Here is a 14,588-nt window from a genome sequence, read left to right as displayed (position 1 = left end):
GTTCCCAGCATCCAGGACTGTCCACTCACTAACATTTTCAAGCGGAGAGATGAGTGAAGAAAATCTTCCCCCTGTTGTGTAACAACCACCAGAACATCTCATTTGGAAAAGATTGTGATTACAATAGATTGTGCTGCTTTTTCTTTATTGTCTTCCATTTTGTTGTGTGTTTATCTGAGAATCTAAACACTAGAAGTAACTGGACGATTTAACTAAAGAATGAGCTACTAAGACTGTAGCTACAGGGCCCCATTGAGAAGCCACATGTGCATTTTTGTGCACTTTGTCCAGATGTGGTGGAGAACAACCAAACATGTCATCTGCTTACACTTGGTAACATGTGAGTTGTGACCAGTCTTGGCCATTTATGTTTTGGACAATGACAATTGTTTAGAAAGGTTAACTCATAATTGTGCAATTTTTTTCAACCTAATCCTTTATTTTAAAAAAGTAGAAACGAAAAAAAAGAGATTGAATCACAGTGCGGTGTTGGGACGATATCAAGTTTTTGTTTGTTTTCTTTAAAGTGCAAATCTAGTTTGGAAATAGCATCGGTCCAGAACAAGCCTCATTTAGGACATTATAAATCAAACGGGTCTTACTGTAAATTGCAAGTGTTCTAACAATGAACAGAAACCAGGGAGAGCAGGGCATGGGAGGAAAGGAAGGGGAGGGGCAGAGAGACGAGTGTGATGTTGATCCCTGCGCTCCAGCGTTTTCACCTGGAAACCCTCAGTCTGAGTCTTTGGAAATGGTGAGCCCTCTCATCTAGTCTCCTCCAAGCTAAGTGTTTCCAGCTCTCTCAACAGCTCCTCACACAGAGGTTTCAAGGAGCCCCTCCAAATGGTGTTGCAAGTGGCATGTCCATGGTGTTGGGAAGGAGACTCGGTTCCTGTGACCAGCATCGTGAAACCAAGTGGCATGACTTCCTGAGCCCCTGTTTCAAATCTGTAATGGGTTCACAAGTCTCCTTGCAGGGCTGTTAGCAGGGTGGGGGTAAGGCAAGAAGGAGGTGGGGCAGCCAGTGCTTTCTCTCTCTGCCCACCTCTGGCCTGGGGGTGACTCTGCTGTGTTACCAATGACTCTGGGGCCTCAGTGCTGGGAGGACAAGGGACATGTTATTGTCTTTTTGTTGATAGGGTCTGAACCTCTGGGCTATCTTCACAATTGGTTGGCCCTTGTGAGCTTCTAATCATTGGAAATAAGGTAATTTCAAATGAAAATATGTCAGGAAGGGAGGATTCGGAGCAACAAAACACCAATGGTGCCACTTAAATTCCTTTACATGAATATTCATTGAGCACCTACTATGTGCTAGTCCTTGTTCTAGCCTTTAGGGATTGAAAGAGGGACTGAAAGGGAAGTGGACTCCAGAAGTCTGGGGGTAGGGGAGAGGGTTCGCTGAGGTCTTGACATGTGTCAAGTTGGATACATGGGTCAAGGCTCAGGGCCCAGGCTGGAGACTTTAATTTAGGAGCAGAAACTAGTGAAGGAGGAGAAGAAATGACCTGTGGGGTCCCAGGAACCCAGACATGAGGGAGAGAGTGTTGGGAGTGCTGGGAGTGTTGGGAGGAGGGGTAGCCAGGCTGAGGGGGTGGGGGAGCTGACAGGGTCCGCGGTGCCTGGATAAGAGTGGAGTGGAGGCGGTGGTGGCCCACCTGCAGGGATCGGGGTGAGTGAGGCTTGCCCGGCTGCCTGTCCTTCTGCCCCCAGGAGCAGCACTCTGCATCACCCAAGTGGGTTTGTGTTGCCAACTGTGTGGTGTCACTGAGCAGCCTCTGCCCTAGATGCCAAATCTAACTTGAGAGCAGTGCTTTGGTCCTCGATTTCTGAGCCCCTTGTCATCAAGACTCAGCCCCTTTAGTCACCTCTGCACTAGACACACCAGAAATGAAGCTGATACCCCACAGTTCAGATGGAAGACAAACACTGGGGCCTCTTGCCATGAGGCCCACATTGTGAGTGGTGCTGACGTGAGACTTTGGGGAGCTCTTCACCATGGAGGCCAGGTGGAGGCAGGGCTATAAAGAAGTGTGGGTACACACTCACTTGTGCACTTGGGAAACTTTATTGTCTTCGGTGGCCTGCAAGGGGGCAGGGACTTGGTGAGCAGAGGCCGGCCTGCATGGCCGTGGGGCACACACTGATCCACGGAGGAGCCAGTGGGACTGGAGTGAGTCTCCAAGGTGTTGGGAGCAGGGTGGAGGCACAGCACAGGAGGCCACATGCGTGAGCTTCAGGGACGGGTCATCTGTGAGGAGCATGCAGCAGCAGTGAGGCCCTTGTCCTGTGCAGAGCCAGAGGGGCCCAGAGGCCTGCCCTTCTTGACAGCAACCCCCTCTCACCTTGCTCAAGCTTGGAGGGTATCTGTCTCTAAAGCTGTCTTCCTTCCCCAGAGACCTCACCAGGCAGGAGCGACGGTGGGAGAAGTTCACAAAGCTGTGCTTGCCGTGGTAGGCACCCATGCCACTGTTCCCTGTGTAGAGGAGCCACTCAGGCCCAAGGTGCCCAAGACCCCGAGACCTTCCCAGGGAGGGCCACCCCCTCGGGTGTCCCTTTAGTGCCCATGACAGGAACAACAGAGACAGTGCCCAAGATAAGCTCTATGCCTATCATAGCACTAGACAGCTGGCACCCTCCAGCCTGTGTTGTCTCTTCCAGGGCCCAGAGCACCAGAGGACCTTTCAGATCCCCTAGGGCCCCAAGGCTACATGTGGCTGATGGATATGCTAGCAGGGGCCAGAGGCCCACACCGGAAAGTCAGTGGAAGTCTGAGGCCCAGGACAGCTCTGGCTCCTCCCAATTCCCAGCCCCAGGGTGCAGGTGGGCAGCGAACTGCACCGTAGACTCACCCACACCCCCAAAGGGCAGAGAATGCACGGCAAGATGGAGAATGACGTCATTGGCTGTCACCCCACCACTTGATGTCTCTGCAATCATCTTCTTAATCACCTGCAACAGCACCCAGCTGGCCTCAGTCTTCTGCCCCAAAATACCCCAGGCCCCCTCCCCACCCTATATGGGTACATCCTGGAGCCTCAAGGACAGAGAAGATGGAGGGAGAACCCCAGGCAGGATCTTCCACTCTCCCCACTTATAAAGGATTGGGGGGAAATGGCCATAGCAGCAGTTCCCATGACCACAGTATTGAGGACCACACAGCAATGAGCTGGGAAGCCAGGACCAAGCACAGGTCTATGGACCCTCAGGTCCTGTCCACATGGGTGCTGTGCCCCGGAGCCCCAGGCCCACCCTGTCATTTTGGGAGAACACATAGAGGGCCAGGGGCTTCTCTCGCTGGTTGATGAACTGGATGGCCTCCTCCAGGCTGCGCACACACACGATGGGCATGATGGGCCCAAAGATCTCCTCCTGCATCACCGGGGTCTCAGGGTCCACGTCCGTGAGGATGGTAGGGGCTGAGGCAGGAAGCAAGCCAGTCAGCTGGTGCCAAGAACCTCCCCCACCCGGCCTGTCCAGGCAGCTAGCTGCTTGCTTCACCTGCTCTACTGATAAGGCTGCCAAGGCTTAGAGAGGAGTAGGGACAAGACTTCTACCTGCCCCTCCACACCTGGCACACCTTTGTGGAGAACAATGGACTAACTCAAGTGGAAGGGAGTCCAGGGTCTGCACCCAGAGGCACTGCCCCCCACGAGCCATCTGAGCCTCTGCTGAAGCTCTTCAGTCTCCTGGTAAACTGGCAGCTAACTGGGGCCCCATCTGGTGACCCTCAAGCCTAGGTACTCAGGGCCTCACCAGCTCTGCACCCCGGGCCTCTTGTGGCTCTGCTGTCCATATCCCCTGCTGCTGCTGTAGCGGGGGCAGGACCCTGGACCTTGTGGGGAGAGGGGCTTCTGGGCTGGGGCGGGGCTTCCCAGGAGCTGTGCCTAATCCCTGCCTAGCAGAGTACCAGTGGGGTCTGCCCCAACCTCACACAAGGTTGTCTGCTCTTCAAGTATCGGTGCCCATTTGCTGCCAACTTGCAGGGATCCTGGCAGCCTGGCTGGGCAGGTGGAAGGGCTAGTGTTGATCTTCCAAAGGGTGAGTGTACACACCTATGTATCTGGTGGCTGCATCCCCAGTGCCTCCATAGGCAACCTTCTGGCCATCTAACAGGCCCATCACTCTCTGGAAGTGCCGGGAGTTAATGATTCTCCCATAGTCAGGAGACGTCTTGGCATCTTCCCCATAGAACTCCTGTGGAGAAGAGGTGACAGGATCTAGATAAGGACATGGACCCTCAGTCCCAGCTAAAGGCTGCAAGGCCCCTCGCCTGGGAGAGCACGTGGGTACTGCCTGGCTAGTGCAATGAGCAGCAGAGCAATGACACCAGGATCCACTGGGATGCACCACCATCTTCAGGCATGTGAAGTGTCGTGAGGCGGCATTGCTTCAAATACATACTTGCACAGCTGTTCGGGCACCACCCAAGGAAGAGATGTGTATGTTCACAGAGAGGAACATGGAGGGGCACACACCAGCAAGTTAGCAGTGACTGTCTGTGTGGCAGGATTCTGGATGGAACATACTTTTCCTTCTTTATGCTTTTTAATCTTTTCCAAATTATCTACAGAGTATTGATTACTTTTAAGATCAGGAAAAAATATCCAATATTTTCTAAAGTCCACACCCACCTCCCTGCCTGGCAGCCTCTCACAGCCATGGGCCAACACCCACCTTCACGGACTTTTTGAGCTTCTCCACGAGTTGGTTCTGGATGGAGGGATCACAGAGGATGTAGTCCGGGGCCACGCAGGTCTGGCCACTGTTCATGTATTTCCCCCAGGCAATGCGTCTGCGAAAATCCCAGATTAAATGGTATTTTTCAAGACATGTGAGGCTGCCCAAGAACAAGCACTTTATTCCATCAGCTCAGAATGGAGGCTCAGGGCTGAGTGTGCTGGGGAAGAGCTCTGGGGCTGGCAGAAGCCAGAGGCTGTGAGCTTTCCAGCAGGTGTCTCCCTAATCAATCCACTGGCTTTTGGATTCAGGACTGAGCAGACCTTTGTCCCTAAACATGTCCCCAGGGTCTGTTAGCACACATGCTAACCTCATCATGACTGCTGGGGATTTCTAGAGGATGTCTGGAGTGCTTGGCCTTTGTGACCCTCTGTGCACACCTTGGAGTCCTGCCAGCCAGGAGTTACTGCTGCTGGGGTGCCCCCACCCTGAAGGCTATGCGCATGGAATGCAGAAGTTGGGCAGAGCCCAGCTAGGCTTCTCCAGTACACAAAGTCTTCCCAGGCTACCTGCTCCTGCCCCTCCCCCTAAGCTCCTTCCCAGGACCACAGGTACAGTGAGGGCAGAGACAACACACCACTCAGAGCAGAGCTGTGGCCCTTGTGAGCTGGACGGCAGTCAGGATGGCCACTCCTGCTCCGACAGGCACCAGGTCTCCTCACCTGCAGGCCAAGTCCAGGTCGCAGTCCTTGTCCACATAGCAAGGACTTTTCCCCCCCAGCTCCAGAGTCACAGGGGTCAGGTGCTTGGCCGCAGCCATCATAACAATCTTCCCAACACCAGCGCTCCCAGTGTACAGGATGTGGTCGAATCTCTGCTTGAGCACCTCTGTGGTCTCAGGGATGCCCCCATTGATCACTGGAAATAGGTCCTGCCATGCGAGGAAAAAGGCAAGGCTCAGAAGGGACCACAGCTCCCCCACCCAACCCTGTCCAGGTGGCCATCACCAAGTAGACCCCCTCTCCTGACTCAGAGGCTCTGGTCACCCCAATGGGAGAGGCCAGCTGTCCTTACCCCCAACAGTGGCTTGGCCCCTTGCTGCAAGAAGTTACTATCTCTCAACCCCAAGACCTGGGCTCAACACAGTTCTCTGTGTGCCCTGGAAATCACCTCACCTTATCCAGGTACTGAGGGACGATGGTGGCCAGCAGGCTCGCCATGTTCTCACTCACCTCAGAGGGCTTGAGGACCACCACGTTCCCTGCAGAGCACACAGAGAGTCAGGGTGGTCCCACCCCAACGCTCTGCCCTCCCAGTGACTGAGCCTGGTACCTCCCTTCACCTCCTGTGTCCTTGGAGGGGTGGGCAGAAGAGCCACAGGTGCACCCCAAAGGACCTGCCCCATCTGCCCCACCTGCCCTGTGCAGGTGAGGAGATGTGGGGAAAGAGGGGAGAGGGGAGAGAAGAGCTTGGGGCCCAAGTGGAGCAGGCTGACTGCTAAGAAAACTCTGAAACATCTTAGCTACAGGGATGTCAGAGCCTGGCTGGGCCTGGAGGACATCCAGCCTGGCTCAAGAGTTTGGTCCCTGCAGCCTCCTGTGAAAGACAGACCCTCAGACTCCCATCCACTGTGAGGTCTGAGGCCCTGCTCCACTCAGCAGTGAGGGGTGGTGATCCTTTCTAACCCCTCCTGGGAGGAGGCCTGCTGTACCTGCAGCAATGGCGCCCACCATGGGCTGAATGGTGAGGGCGAAGGGATAGTTCCAGGTGCCAATGATGAGGACCACACCCAGGGGCTCCGAGTGGATGTAGCATTCATCGTGCTGGGTGTTGGCAGTCTTTTCCGTGGGCTCGTCCACAACCCACTTAGGGAGATTCTGGATCGTGTATTCAATCTCCTCCACGACAAACACCACTTCATCATGGTAGGCATTCCATTCATTCTACAGAGAGAGGGCCCCATGAGCACTGGCCCCAGAGCTGGGCTACCAGCTTTGGCTGTGAGTGCCAGGGCTGGCTGTGGGTGCCAGCTCACTGCTCCCTCACACTCTGACCTTGAATGACCTGCTACCCTTTTCTAACCTTAGTCTCCCGATCTACAAAATAGCAGCTGTTGGGTGGACACACTGAACAGGTGGGGACTATTCACCATGGGCTCCCCAGGAGGATACATGGGATATAGAGCTGAGGAGTAGCCATTGGAGTTGTGGGTCTTCAAGGCCCCTTTCTGCTAGTGCAGGGGATCCAGGCAGGTTTGGACACACTGAGTTCAAGTTGCCAAAAGGAAGCTCAGACCTGGGCAGTGATTTGAGAGTCATTTATGAGTGGAGGGGAACCAAGCCAGTGTCTGGGAACACTTGCCAATTAAAATGGCACTTGAACTGAGGACAGAGCCCTAAGAAGACCAGCTTCAAGAGGTGGGTACAGGAAAGAGGCTGCCAGAGAGAGAGTTGGGAGGGAGTTTCTTCAGAAACTCAGCCAGGGAGGGAGGGAGTGGCTGTGGGACCCTCCCAAGGCAGGGAGGCAGCTAGGTGGGTGAGGAGAAAATGCAGCTCTTCCGAGAACTCTGTCTGTGAAGGGCAAAACGGAGTCGTGAAGTCAACAGAATGGATTTTCTAATCTTTAATTTTTTGTTTGTTTTAAGATGAGCAAACTTGAGAGATTAACAAAATACAGCAGCAAGGGGCCCTCTGCCCTTTTCCAAGTTGAGATGGAAGTGGGGAGGCAGGTCCCCACTGTCTGGGGTGCAGCAAGGGTTTGAAAATTTGGAGGTGTCTGGTTTTGCTTCAGGGTGAGGGATGGATGAGGAGAGAAGGTGATGCCGCGCAGCGTCGGCGCTCTAGGGGGGGCGAGCTACCCTGTTCCCTGGTGCAGAGGGAGACTCGGGGCTCAGGGATGGAGGAGAGTAGAGACCAGGAGCTTGGGAGGGCACGTCAGTCCGCAGGAGACGGTGGAAACCGGGGTAGGGGAGGGGCTCCTACTCCAAGCTGGGTGGAGAAGGAAGTGAAGCCAGAAAGGAATGGTTGGCAGACAGATTCGGGGAAGTAGCTGCAGGCTCCTGCGCTATGGCTTGGGGATCTGAGGCTCAGAATGGGGAGGAAGGAGAGGCCAGCGTGCCCCATCTTAGTGTCTGATGGTTTGAGCTGCACTTACCTCTTCTGTAAATGGGTGCTGACACTCGCCTTGGATTTTGAGGACTAAACGGGGTTCTACGTAAAGAGCTCGGCACTGGGCTCCATGCGCATAGCAGTTGCCCTATAGGCAAGCAGCGACTGTTCCCATTCCTGTCCACCCTTGCCCCCGCACCGCCACCTGGCGCCCAGAGATCTGCCCTGGAGGGTGTGTTTGGGGGCCTAGGGCAGGCAGAGCGTACCCTGTGCAAGTCTGCGGCTAGTGCTCCCGCAATGTCCTTCTCACGCTCCTTGATCATCCGCCGAAGCGCCTCCAGCTGCTGGATCCGGAACTGCAGGGGGAGAGTCCTGCCCGAATTGAAGGCAGCTCTGGCCCGCTGCACGACTTGGCTGATTTTGTTCATGGTGTCTGGGGAGAGATGCAGCGCCTTGGAGCAGGGGAGGTAGAGGGCACTCCAAAGTATGAGCACTCCAAAATATGCATGGGGAGAGGAAGACTTTGTCAGGAGCACCGGGAAAATGGTTTGCTTTTGCCTTTGCACCTCCCTAACCCAGACGCCTGGACCCTTCTGGCCCTCTGGATGAGAAACTCATCTGCAGTGGGAGCGGGGCAGCATCGGAAGAAACCCTAAGTGTAAGTGCTGATGGGAGGTCTGGGCAGTGTGCTGGGGCAGGCCCTTCCTGATACTTCTCATGTCCCACTCCTGACTCTCCTGGCTGGCCAGGCTGGTGACACTCCCAGACCAGCACTCCAAGAGCTCTGCACACCCAGCCAGGCCACTTCCCAGTTTAGATTGGATAACGCAGCCTGCGATTCCACACCCAAGCTGACCAAAGAAAACCCAAAGTCAAAATGTCCGCAGTTGCTCTCAAAAGTCTGCCTGTAACACCTGTGTGACATGAGCCAGCACCAGCGAGGTTCTCATGGATCTTCAGATTTCCACACACCAGTGGGGAGGGGATTCCTGCACCAGAACAGGAAGCCACAGTGACAGATTGGGATGTCTCTTCCTGAGACCAATTTGGCCCCATTTAGCAAAGCCTTGAAAACAGGGGCATCAAACTTATTTTTATGACAGACCACATCAGCCTTGCATTTGCCTTCAAAGGGCCGAAATAATTTTAGGACTGTATAAATGTAACTACTCCTTAACTTAATGAGTTGTAACTAACTGAAATTACATTCAGCCCTTTGAAGGCAACTCGAGGCCAATATAATACCCCCCTGTCCCCTCCCCACCCTCCCATGAAAATGAGTTTGACACCCCTGCTCTAAAAGGTATTACTCTGGCATTGTAGGTCCACATTCAGGAGCTTACAATGTTTCTAAAAATTACAACATTTCTAAACATTCACAAATAAGAAAACTTATTAAGCCCTGACTGGTGTGGTTCAGTGGGTTGAGTGCCAGACTACAAACCAAAGGGTCACTGGTTCCATTTCCAGACAGGGCATGTTGGGGTTACAGACCAGGTTTCCAGCAGGGGACGCAGGAGAGGCAACAACACATCCAAGTTTCCCTCTCTTTCTCCCTCCCTTCCCCTCTCTAAAAAAAGAATATAAATACTCCCAGCCAAGATGGAGGCGTAGGTAGAAACACTGTGCCCCTTGCACAACCAAAAGAAGAACAACAGCAATTTAAAAAACAATCAGAACTGACAGAAAATCAGAACTTAAACAGAAAATCAAACTGTATGGAAGTACAACAACCAAGGAGTTAAAGAAGAAACATCCAACCAGACTGGTAGGAGGGGCGGAGTCAAGCAGCTGGGTGTGGAGGACTCCAGGCAAAGTGGCGATAGAGCACCAGCGTGGGCAAGGCTGCAGCTGGTGGGCCAGCAAGGTGGCAGCTGGTGGACAGGCAAAGTGGTGGCTGGTGGAACAGGTGGTCTCACATTCACGTGCAGATAAAGCAGGGAGGAACACCTGGGGAGCAAGATAGACTTTGCAACCTGGGGTTCCAGCGAAGGGAAATAAAGCCTCAAACCACCAATTGAAAACACCTGTGGGGGTTGACGCAGCAGTGGGAGAAACTTCCAGCCTCACAGGAGAGTTCTTTGGGGAGACCCACAGGGTCCTAGAATGTACACAAGCCCACCGACATGGGAATCAGCACCAAAAGGGCCTACTTTGCTTGTGGGTAGCTGGGGAAGTGACTGAAATCCAGCAGAGAGCAGAGCAAATGCCATTGTTCCCTCTCAGACCCCTACCCCACATACAGCATCACAACGCATTGATGTGGGTTACCCTGCCCACGTGAATAACGAAGGCTCCGCCCCTCACTACGTGACAGGCACATCAAGACAAAAAAAAAAAATGGTCCAAACAAAAGAACAGATCAAAGCTCCAGAAAAAATACAACTAAGTGATGAAGAGATAGCCAATCTATCAGACGCACAATTCAAAAACACTGTTTATCAGGATGCTCACAGGATTGGTTGAACTTGGTTGCAAGTTACATGAAAAAATGAAGGCTACACTATGGGAAATAAAGAAAAATGTACAGGGAACCAATACTGATGAGGAGGAAACTGGGACTCTAATCAACAGTGTGGACCAGAAGGAAGAAAGGAACATTCAATCATGAAGAAACAAGAATTCAAAAAAATGAGGAGAGGCTTAGGAACCTCCAGGACATCTTTAAGCATTCCAACATCTGAATTATAGAGGTACCAGAAGGAGAAGAGCAACAAGTTGAAAACTTATTTGAACAAATAATGAAGGAGAACTTCCCCAATCTGGGAAAGGGAAAAGACTTCCAGGAAGTCCAGGAAAGCTCAGAGAGTCCCAAAGAAATTGGACCCAAGGAGGAACACACCAAGGCACATCATAACTACATTACTCAAGATTAAAATGAAGAAGAGAATCTTAGAAGCACCAAGAGAAAAGGGACAATTACCTACAAAGGAGTTCCCATCAGACTGTCAGCTGATTTCTCAAAAGAGACCTTATAGGCAAGAAGGGGCTGGAAAGAAGTATTCCAAGTCATGAAAGGCAAGGACCTAACCTACATCCAAGATTGCTCTATCCAGCAAAGCTTTCATTTAGAATGGAAGGGCAGATGAAGTGCTTCTCAGATAAGGTCAAGTTAAAGGAGTTCATCATCATTAAGCCCTCATTATATGAAATGTTAAAGGAATTTACCTGAGAAAAAGGAGATAAAAATATGAACAGTAAAAAGACAGCAAACTCACAGTTATTAACAACCACACCTAAAACAAAAGCAAACTAAGCAGACAGCTAGATCAGGAACAGAACCACAGAAATGAAGATGACATGGAGGGTTATCAACAGGGGAGTGGGCTTAGGGGAGGGGGAGAGAGGGGGGAAAGGTACAGAGAATAAGTAGCATAGATGGTAGGTAGAAAATAGACAGGGAGAGGGTAAGAATAGTATAAGAAATGTAGAAATGAAAGAACTCATATGTACGACCCACGGACAAAGGACTAAAGGGGGGGGAATATGGGTGGGAGGGGGTGTGCAGGGTGGAGGGGAGTGAAGGGAAAATGGGACAACTGTAACAGCATAATCAATAAAACATGTCTTTAAAAATAAAAAATATATTTAAAAAAGAAAGTTTATCCAGAGAAATGCTGGAAACATCCTAAATGTTCACCACCAGGAGACAATTTAAAACTGAACTCTGCCTTTGCCACGCCTTTGTGACAGCTAGTGGTGCTGCATTCAGGAGAGAGGCAGAGCAAGTGCTCTGGCACCTTCATGAAGGTGCTCTCTTTGGGCCAGAGGTGTACGTGCCCCACCCCGTCCCCAGTCTCACAGGGGCAAAGAAACAATGTGGGTCACAAAACAGCAGGTACACTAGGTGTGGTGGGTGTGTGCACATGCAAGAAAAGACCCTACATGCAGCTCCCATGTGGTGTCGATCAACAGGAGTGGAATTAGCAGTGATCTCTGTTTTCATCTTCTGTAGTGCTTCATTTTTGTGCCATGAGCTGACATCTTTTAAAAATATTTGTTGCCCTGGCTGGCGTGGCTCAGTGGATTGAGCGCGGGCCTGTGAACCACACGATCGCGGTTCGATTCCCAGTCAGGGCACATGCCTGGGTTGCAGGCCAGTTCCCAGTGGGGGACACATGAGAGGCAACCACACATTGATATTTCTCTCCTTCTCTCCTTCCCTTCCCCTCTCTCTGAAAATAAATAAATAAAATATTTTAAAAAAATATTTGTTAACTTTTTTATGAAAGTCATTGGTAATAGGTAATACATGCTCATGGTAGAAAATGTAAAAGATACAAAAAGCAGGTCACAGAGAAAGTCTCCCTTCTCCCTTCTCCTTCAGCAATTCATTCCTGCCCGACCAGAGACACAGGCCCTCTGCCAGATATTGGGTAACTTCTAACATCAGAAGAAGAGAAAACAATAACAAAAAACAAAACACCACAATAAGGCTATTTCCATTTCACAAAAAATACATATAACCACATATATGTATTTATGCCATGCATGCATGTGTAATTTGTGTGGCAGATGCCATGTATGTATGCATGTGTGGCCCGTGCTATATATGGTGTGTATTATATATGATATATGTGATTTTTCTCAAAAAATGGAACTAGCCTCCTGTGTGTGTTCCTGTTTGAGTCCCAGCAAGTGTTTGCTGATCCTTTTCATGGATTGTCCTCTCCATGGTACTGACCCTCACCCCAGGCTTTCTGCACAGAGAGGGGGCCCTGCTGGCATCCAACCCCCACACCACCTGGAGAGGTCATGGGACCCTCCCTAGTTCTCATGGGAGGCTGGACAGAACCCTCTCAATGGCCACCCCTGCTGCCCATGACCCCAACTGTACAGCCCAATGGTAAGGCCCTCCTGGCCTCCCTTGCCTTAAGTGGTCAAACAGGAGCCACAGACTCTGGCCACTGACCACCCAGGTCTGGCAGCCCAGGGCAGAGAGCCTGGTGTGAGTGGGACTGGGTGGGCTGGTGGCCCAGTTCTGAGACCACTCAGAACTTTGTGGTCTTGGGAAGAGGTCTCCCTGTGCCTCCTCTGTGGACAGTTTCACCTCACCATTATCACAAAGATTTTGGAGCTGAGAGCATCTACTGTTGTGCCTGACACCCCGGGGGGAACAGCTGGAGTCTACTCCCCTGCATCCCTGTGGATGACTCCCCTTTCATTGTCCTCTCAAAAAACTCTGGAACTGTTACAGGTCAATTTTATAGATAAGGAAAGTAAGGTAGAGAGACATTAAATGCTCTATACTCTCATAGTTAGCATGCAGCAAAGTCAGGATTTGAACCTGTTTCTATCTCTGTCCTCTGCTTACTTCTCTTAACTGAGCTCTGCTGCCTCCTAGGGGAGGGCATGAGGACTTTTCACCCACCATCCCTTGGCCCCTGCTTCTTGGATCCCCAGGGCTGAGGATGGTAGAGCTACCGGAGGTAGGCTTTGGACTCTCATTAGACACTCTGGGGGGCGGGGAGGATCAGCCACAGAAATGGACCCTTCTCCTAGAGCAGGCTCCAGCTAGGTAGTCCCACAGTCCCATGGGAAGGTGGAGAGGGGGAGAACTTGGAAGGAAGAGGCTTACCTTCCACACAGTCTTTCCCAGTGGCTGGAGCTGCTGGAATGAGCATCAGCTTGGAGGGGATGCATTTACGAACTCTTCTCCCTGCCCAGTAAGCTCTTCTCCCCTCCCACTCAGCCCCGCATCCCCACCCTGGAAGGTTGTGTAACAGACCAAAACAATATTCAATGTGGGGTGTAGCCTAATAGGAGCCTCTGCTCCCCAGCAGCCCCAGCTCTGGGGATTAGGCCTTTGCCCTACTCTAAAATGCAAGAATGAATCTTAGAAGGCTTGGGTGGGGCTCACATCCAATCTCCCAAAGCAGCCCATACATGTGTTTGCCCTGGGCATGGGCTCTGCTGATTGATTCAGCCTGACATGGACCTCTTCCAGATTTCCAAAGGGCAACTGCCAGATGCTGGGCTCCTGATGTTTCCAGTTACAGTTACGTAAGATCAGTACCAGGTGAGGGATGAGTTACAGTGAGTGTGCACACAGCTTCCTGGAAATGCACCAATGCAAAGACACATTCTCATCCCCTACACCTGGCCTTGTGTGCAGGGGCCAGGCCCCCAGTGACACAGATCACCAACCCCAGAACGTGCAGGCCTGGAGAGGGGCTTCCTCCACTGGTACATGGGTCTGTTAAGTAGCAGAGAAGAGGCCAAGAACAGTAATAATGGCCAGGGATCTCTCTTGTGTTCATCCTGACAACCAGACATGCTTGGGAAGGAGGGAATCTGGAAGCCCATTCCTCTAATATTTAACAGACATCTGTTGGCATCTGCTCCGTGCCATGTAGCGGGGATGGAGGTAGATGTGGAAAACCACAACAATCACAGTCACATCTACTCTTGGCCTCCTCTTCCCAGTCACTTCCAGCCACCCTCCTCCACCTGAGGGATGTTTTCCAGCCAGCATTCTAGGGCCCCGGCTTCCATTTCACTGGAAGAAAACACAAACTTTCCAAGATGGCCTACCAGCCCCTGAGGCTGGGTACTTGCCCTTCCCCCTCCCTCCACCTCAAATGCCCTTCCCATATATCCACCCACATAGATCTGCTCAAATGTTATGTAAAAATAGCACCAACCCCTCAACATCTCTCTGCCTTCTTCCCCCAGAGCATTTATCATCCTCTGACATGCTATTTGTCTACTTATTTTGTTTGCTACCTGTCAACCCCCACAACACCCAACTAGAATTTGATCTGTTCCCTGATGCAATCCTTAGCACCTAGAATAGTGTCT

General features: G+C 51.7%; 1 protein-coding gene across 2 annotated transcripts; it reads right to left on the bottom strand.

Moving 5' to 3' along the window:
• Positions 1-2,049: 2,049 nt before the first annotated feature.
• On the bottom strand, positions 2,050-13,461 carry ALDH3A1 (aldehyde dehydrogenase 3 family member A1). 2 transcript variants are annotated; one of them, XM_037030354.1, is made up of 11 exons: positions 13,366-13,461; positions 8,054-8,220; positions 6,392-6,623; positions 5,856-5,941; positions 5,403-5,611; positions 4,678-4,795; positions 4,056-4,197; positions 3,253-3,419; positions 2,853-2,952; positions 2,346-2,476; positions 2,050-2,251 (listed from the first exon to the last, which is right to left on the bottom strand). In XM_037030354.1, the coding sequence occupies exons 1-11, from the start codon at positions 13,409-13,411 to the stop codon at positions 2,237-2,239; spliced, it is 1,413 nt and encodes a 470-aa protein (XP_036886249.1). In that variant the 5' UTR covers positions 13,412-13,461; the 3' UTR covers positions 2,050-2,236. The 2 variants fall into 2 exon arrangements, with proteins under 2 accessions (XP_036886249.1, XP_036886250.1); XM_037030355.1 differs by lacking the exon at positions 13,366-13,461 and adding an exon at positions 8,498-8,521 and having other exon boundaries at positions 8,054-8,218.
• Between the last annotated feature and the right edge of the window lie 1,127 nt (positions 13,462-14,588).

Source organism: Sturnira hondurensis, unplaced genomic scaffold, assembly GCF_014824575.4.
Source record: "Sturnira hondurensis isolate 20B ecotype Veracruz unplaced genomic scaffold, ASM1482457v3 Scaffold0020670, whole genome shotgun sequence".
NCBI classification, from domain to species: Eukaryota; Metazoa; Chordata; class Mammalia; order Chiroptera; family Phyllostomidae; genus Sturnira; species Sturnira hondurensis.
The sequence above is the reverse complement of the archived record's forward strand: the minus strand, read 5'-3'. Positions and strand labels throughout refer to the sequence as shown.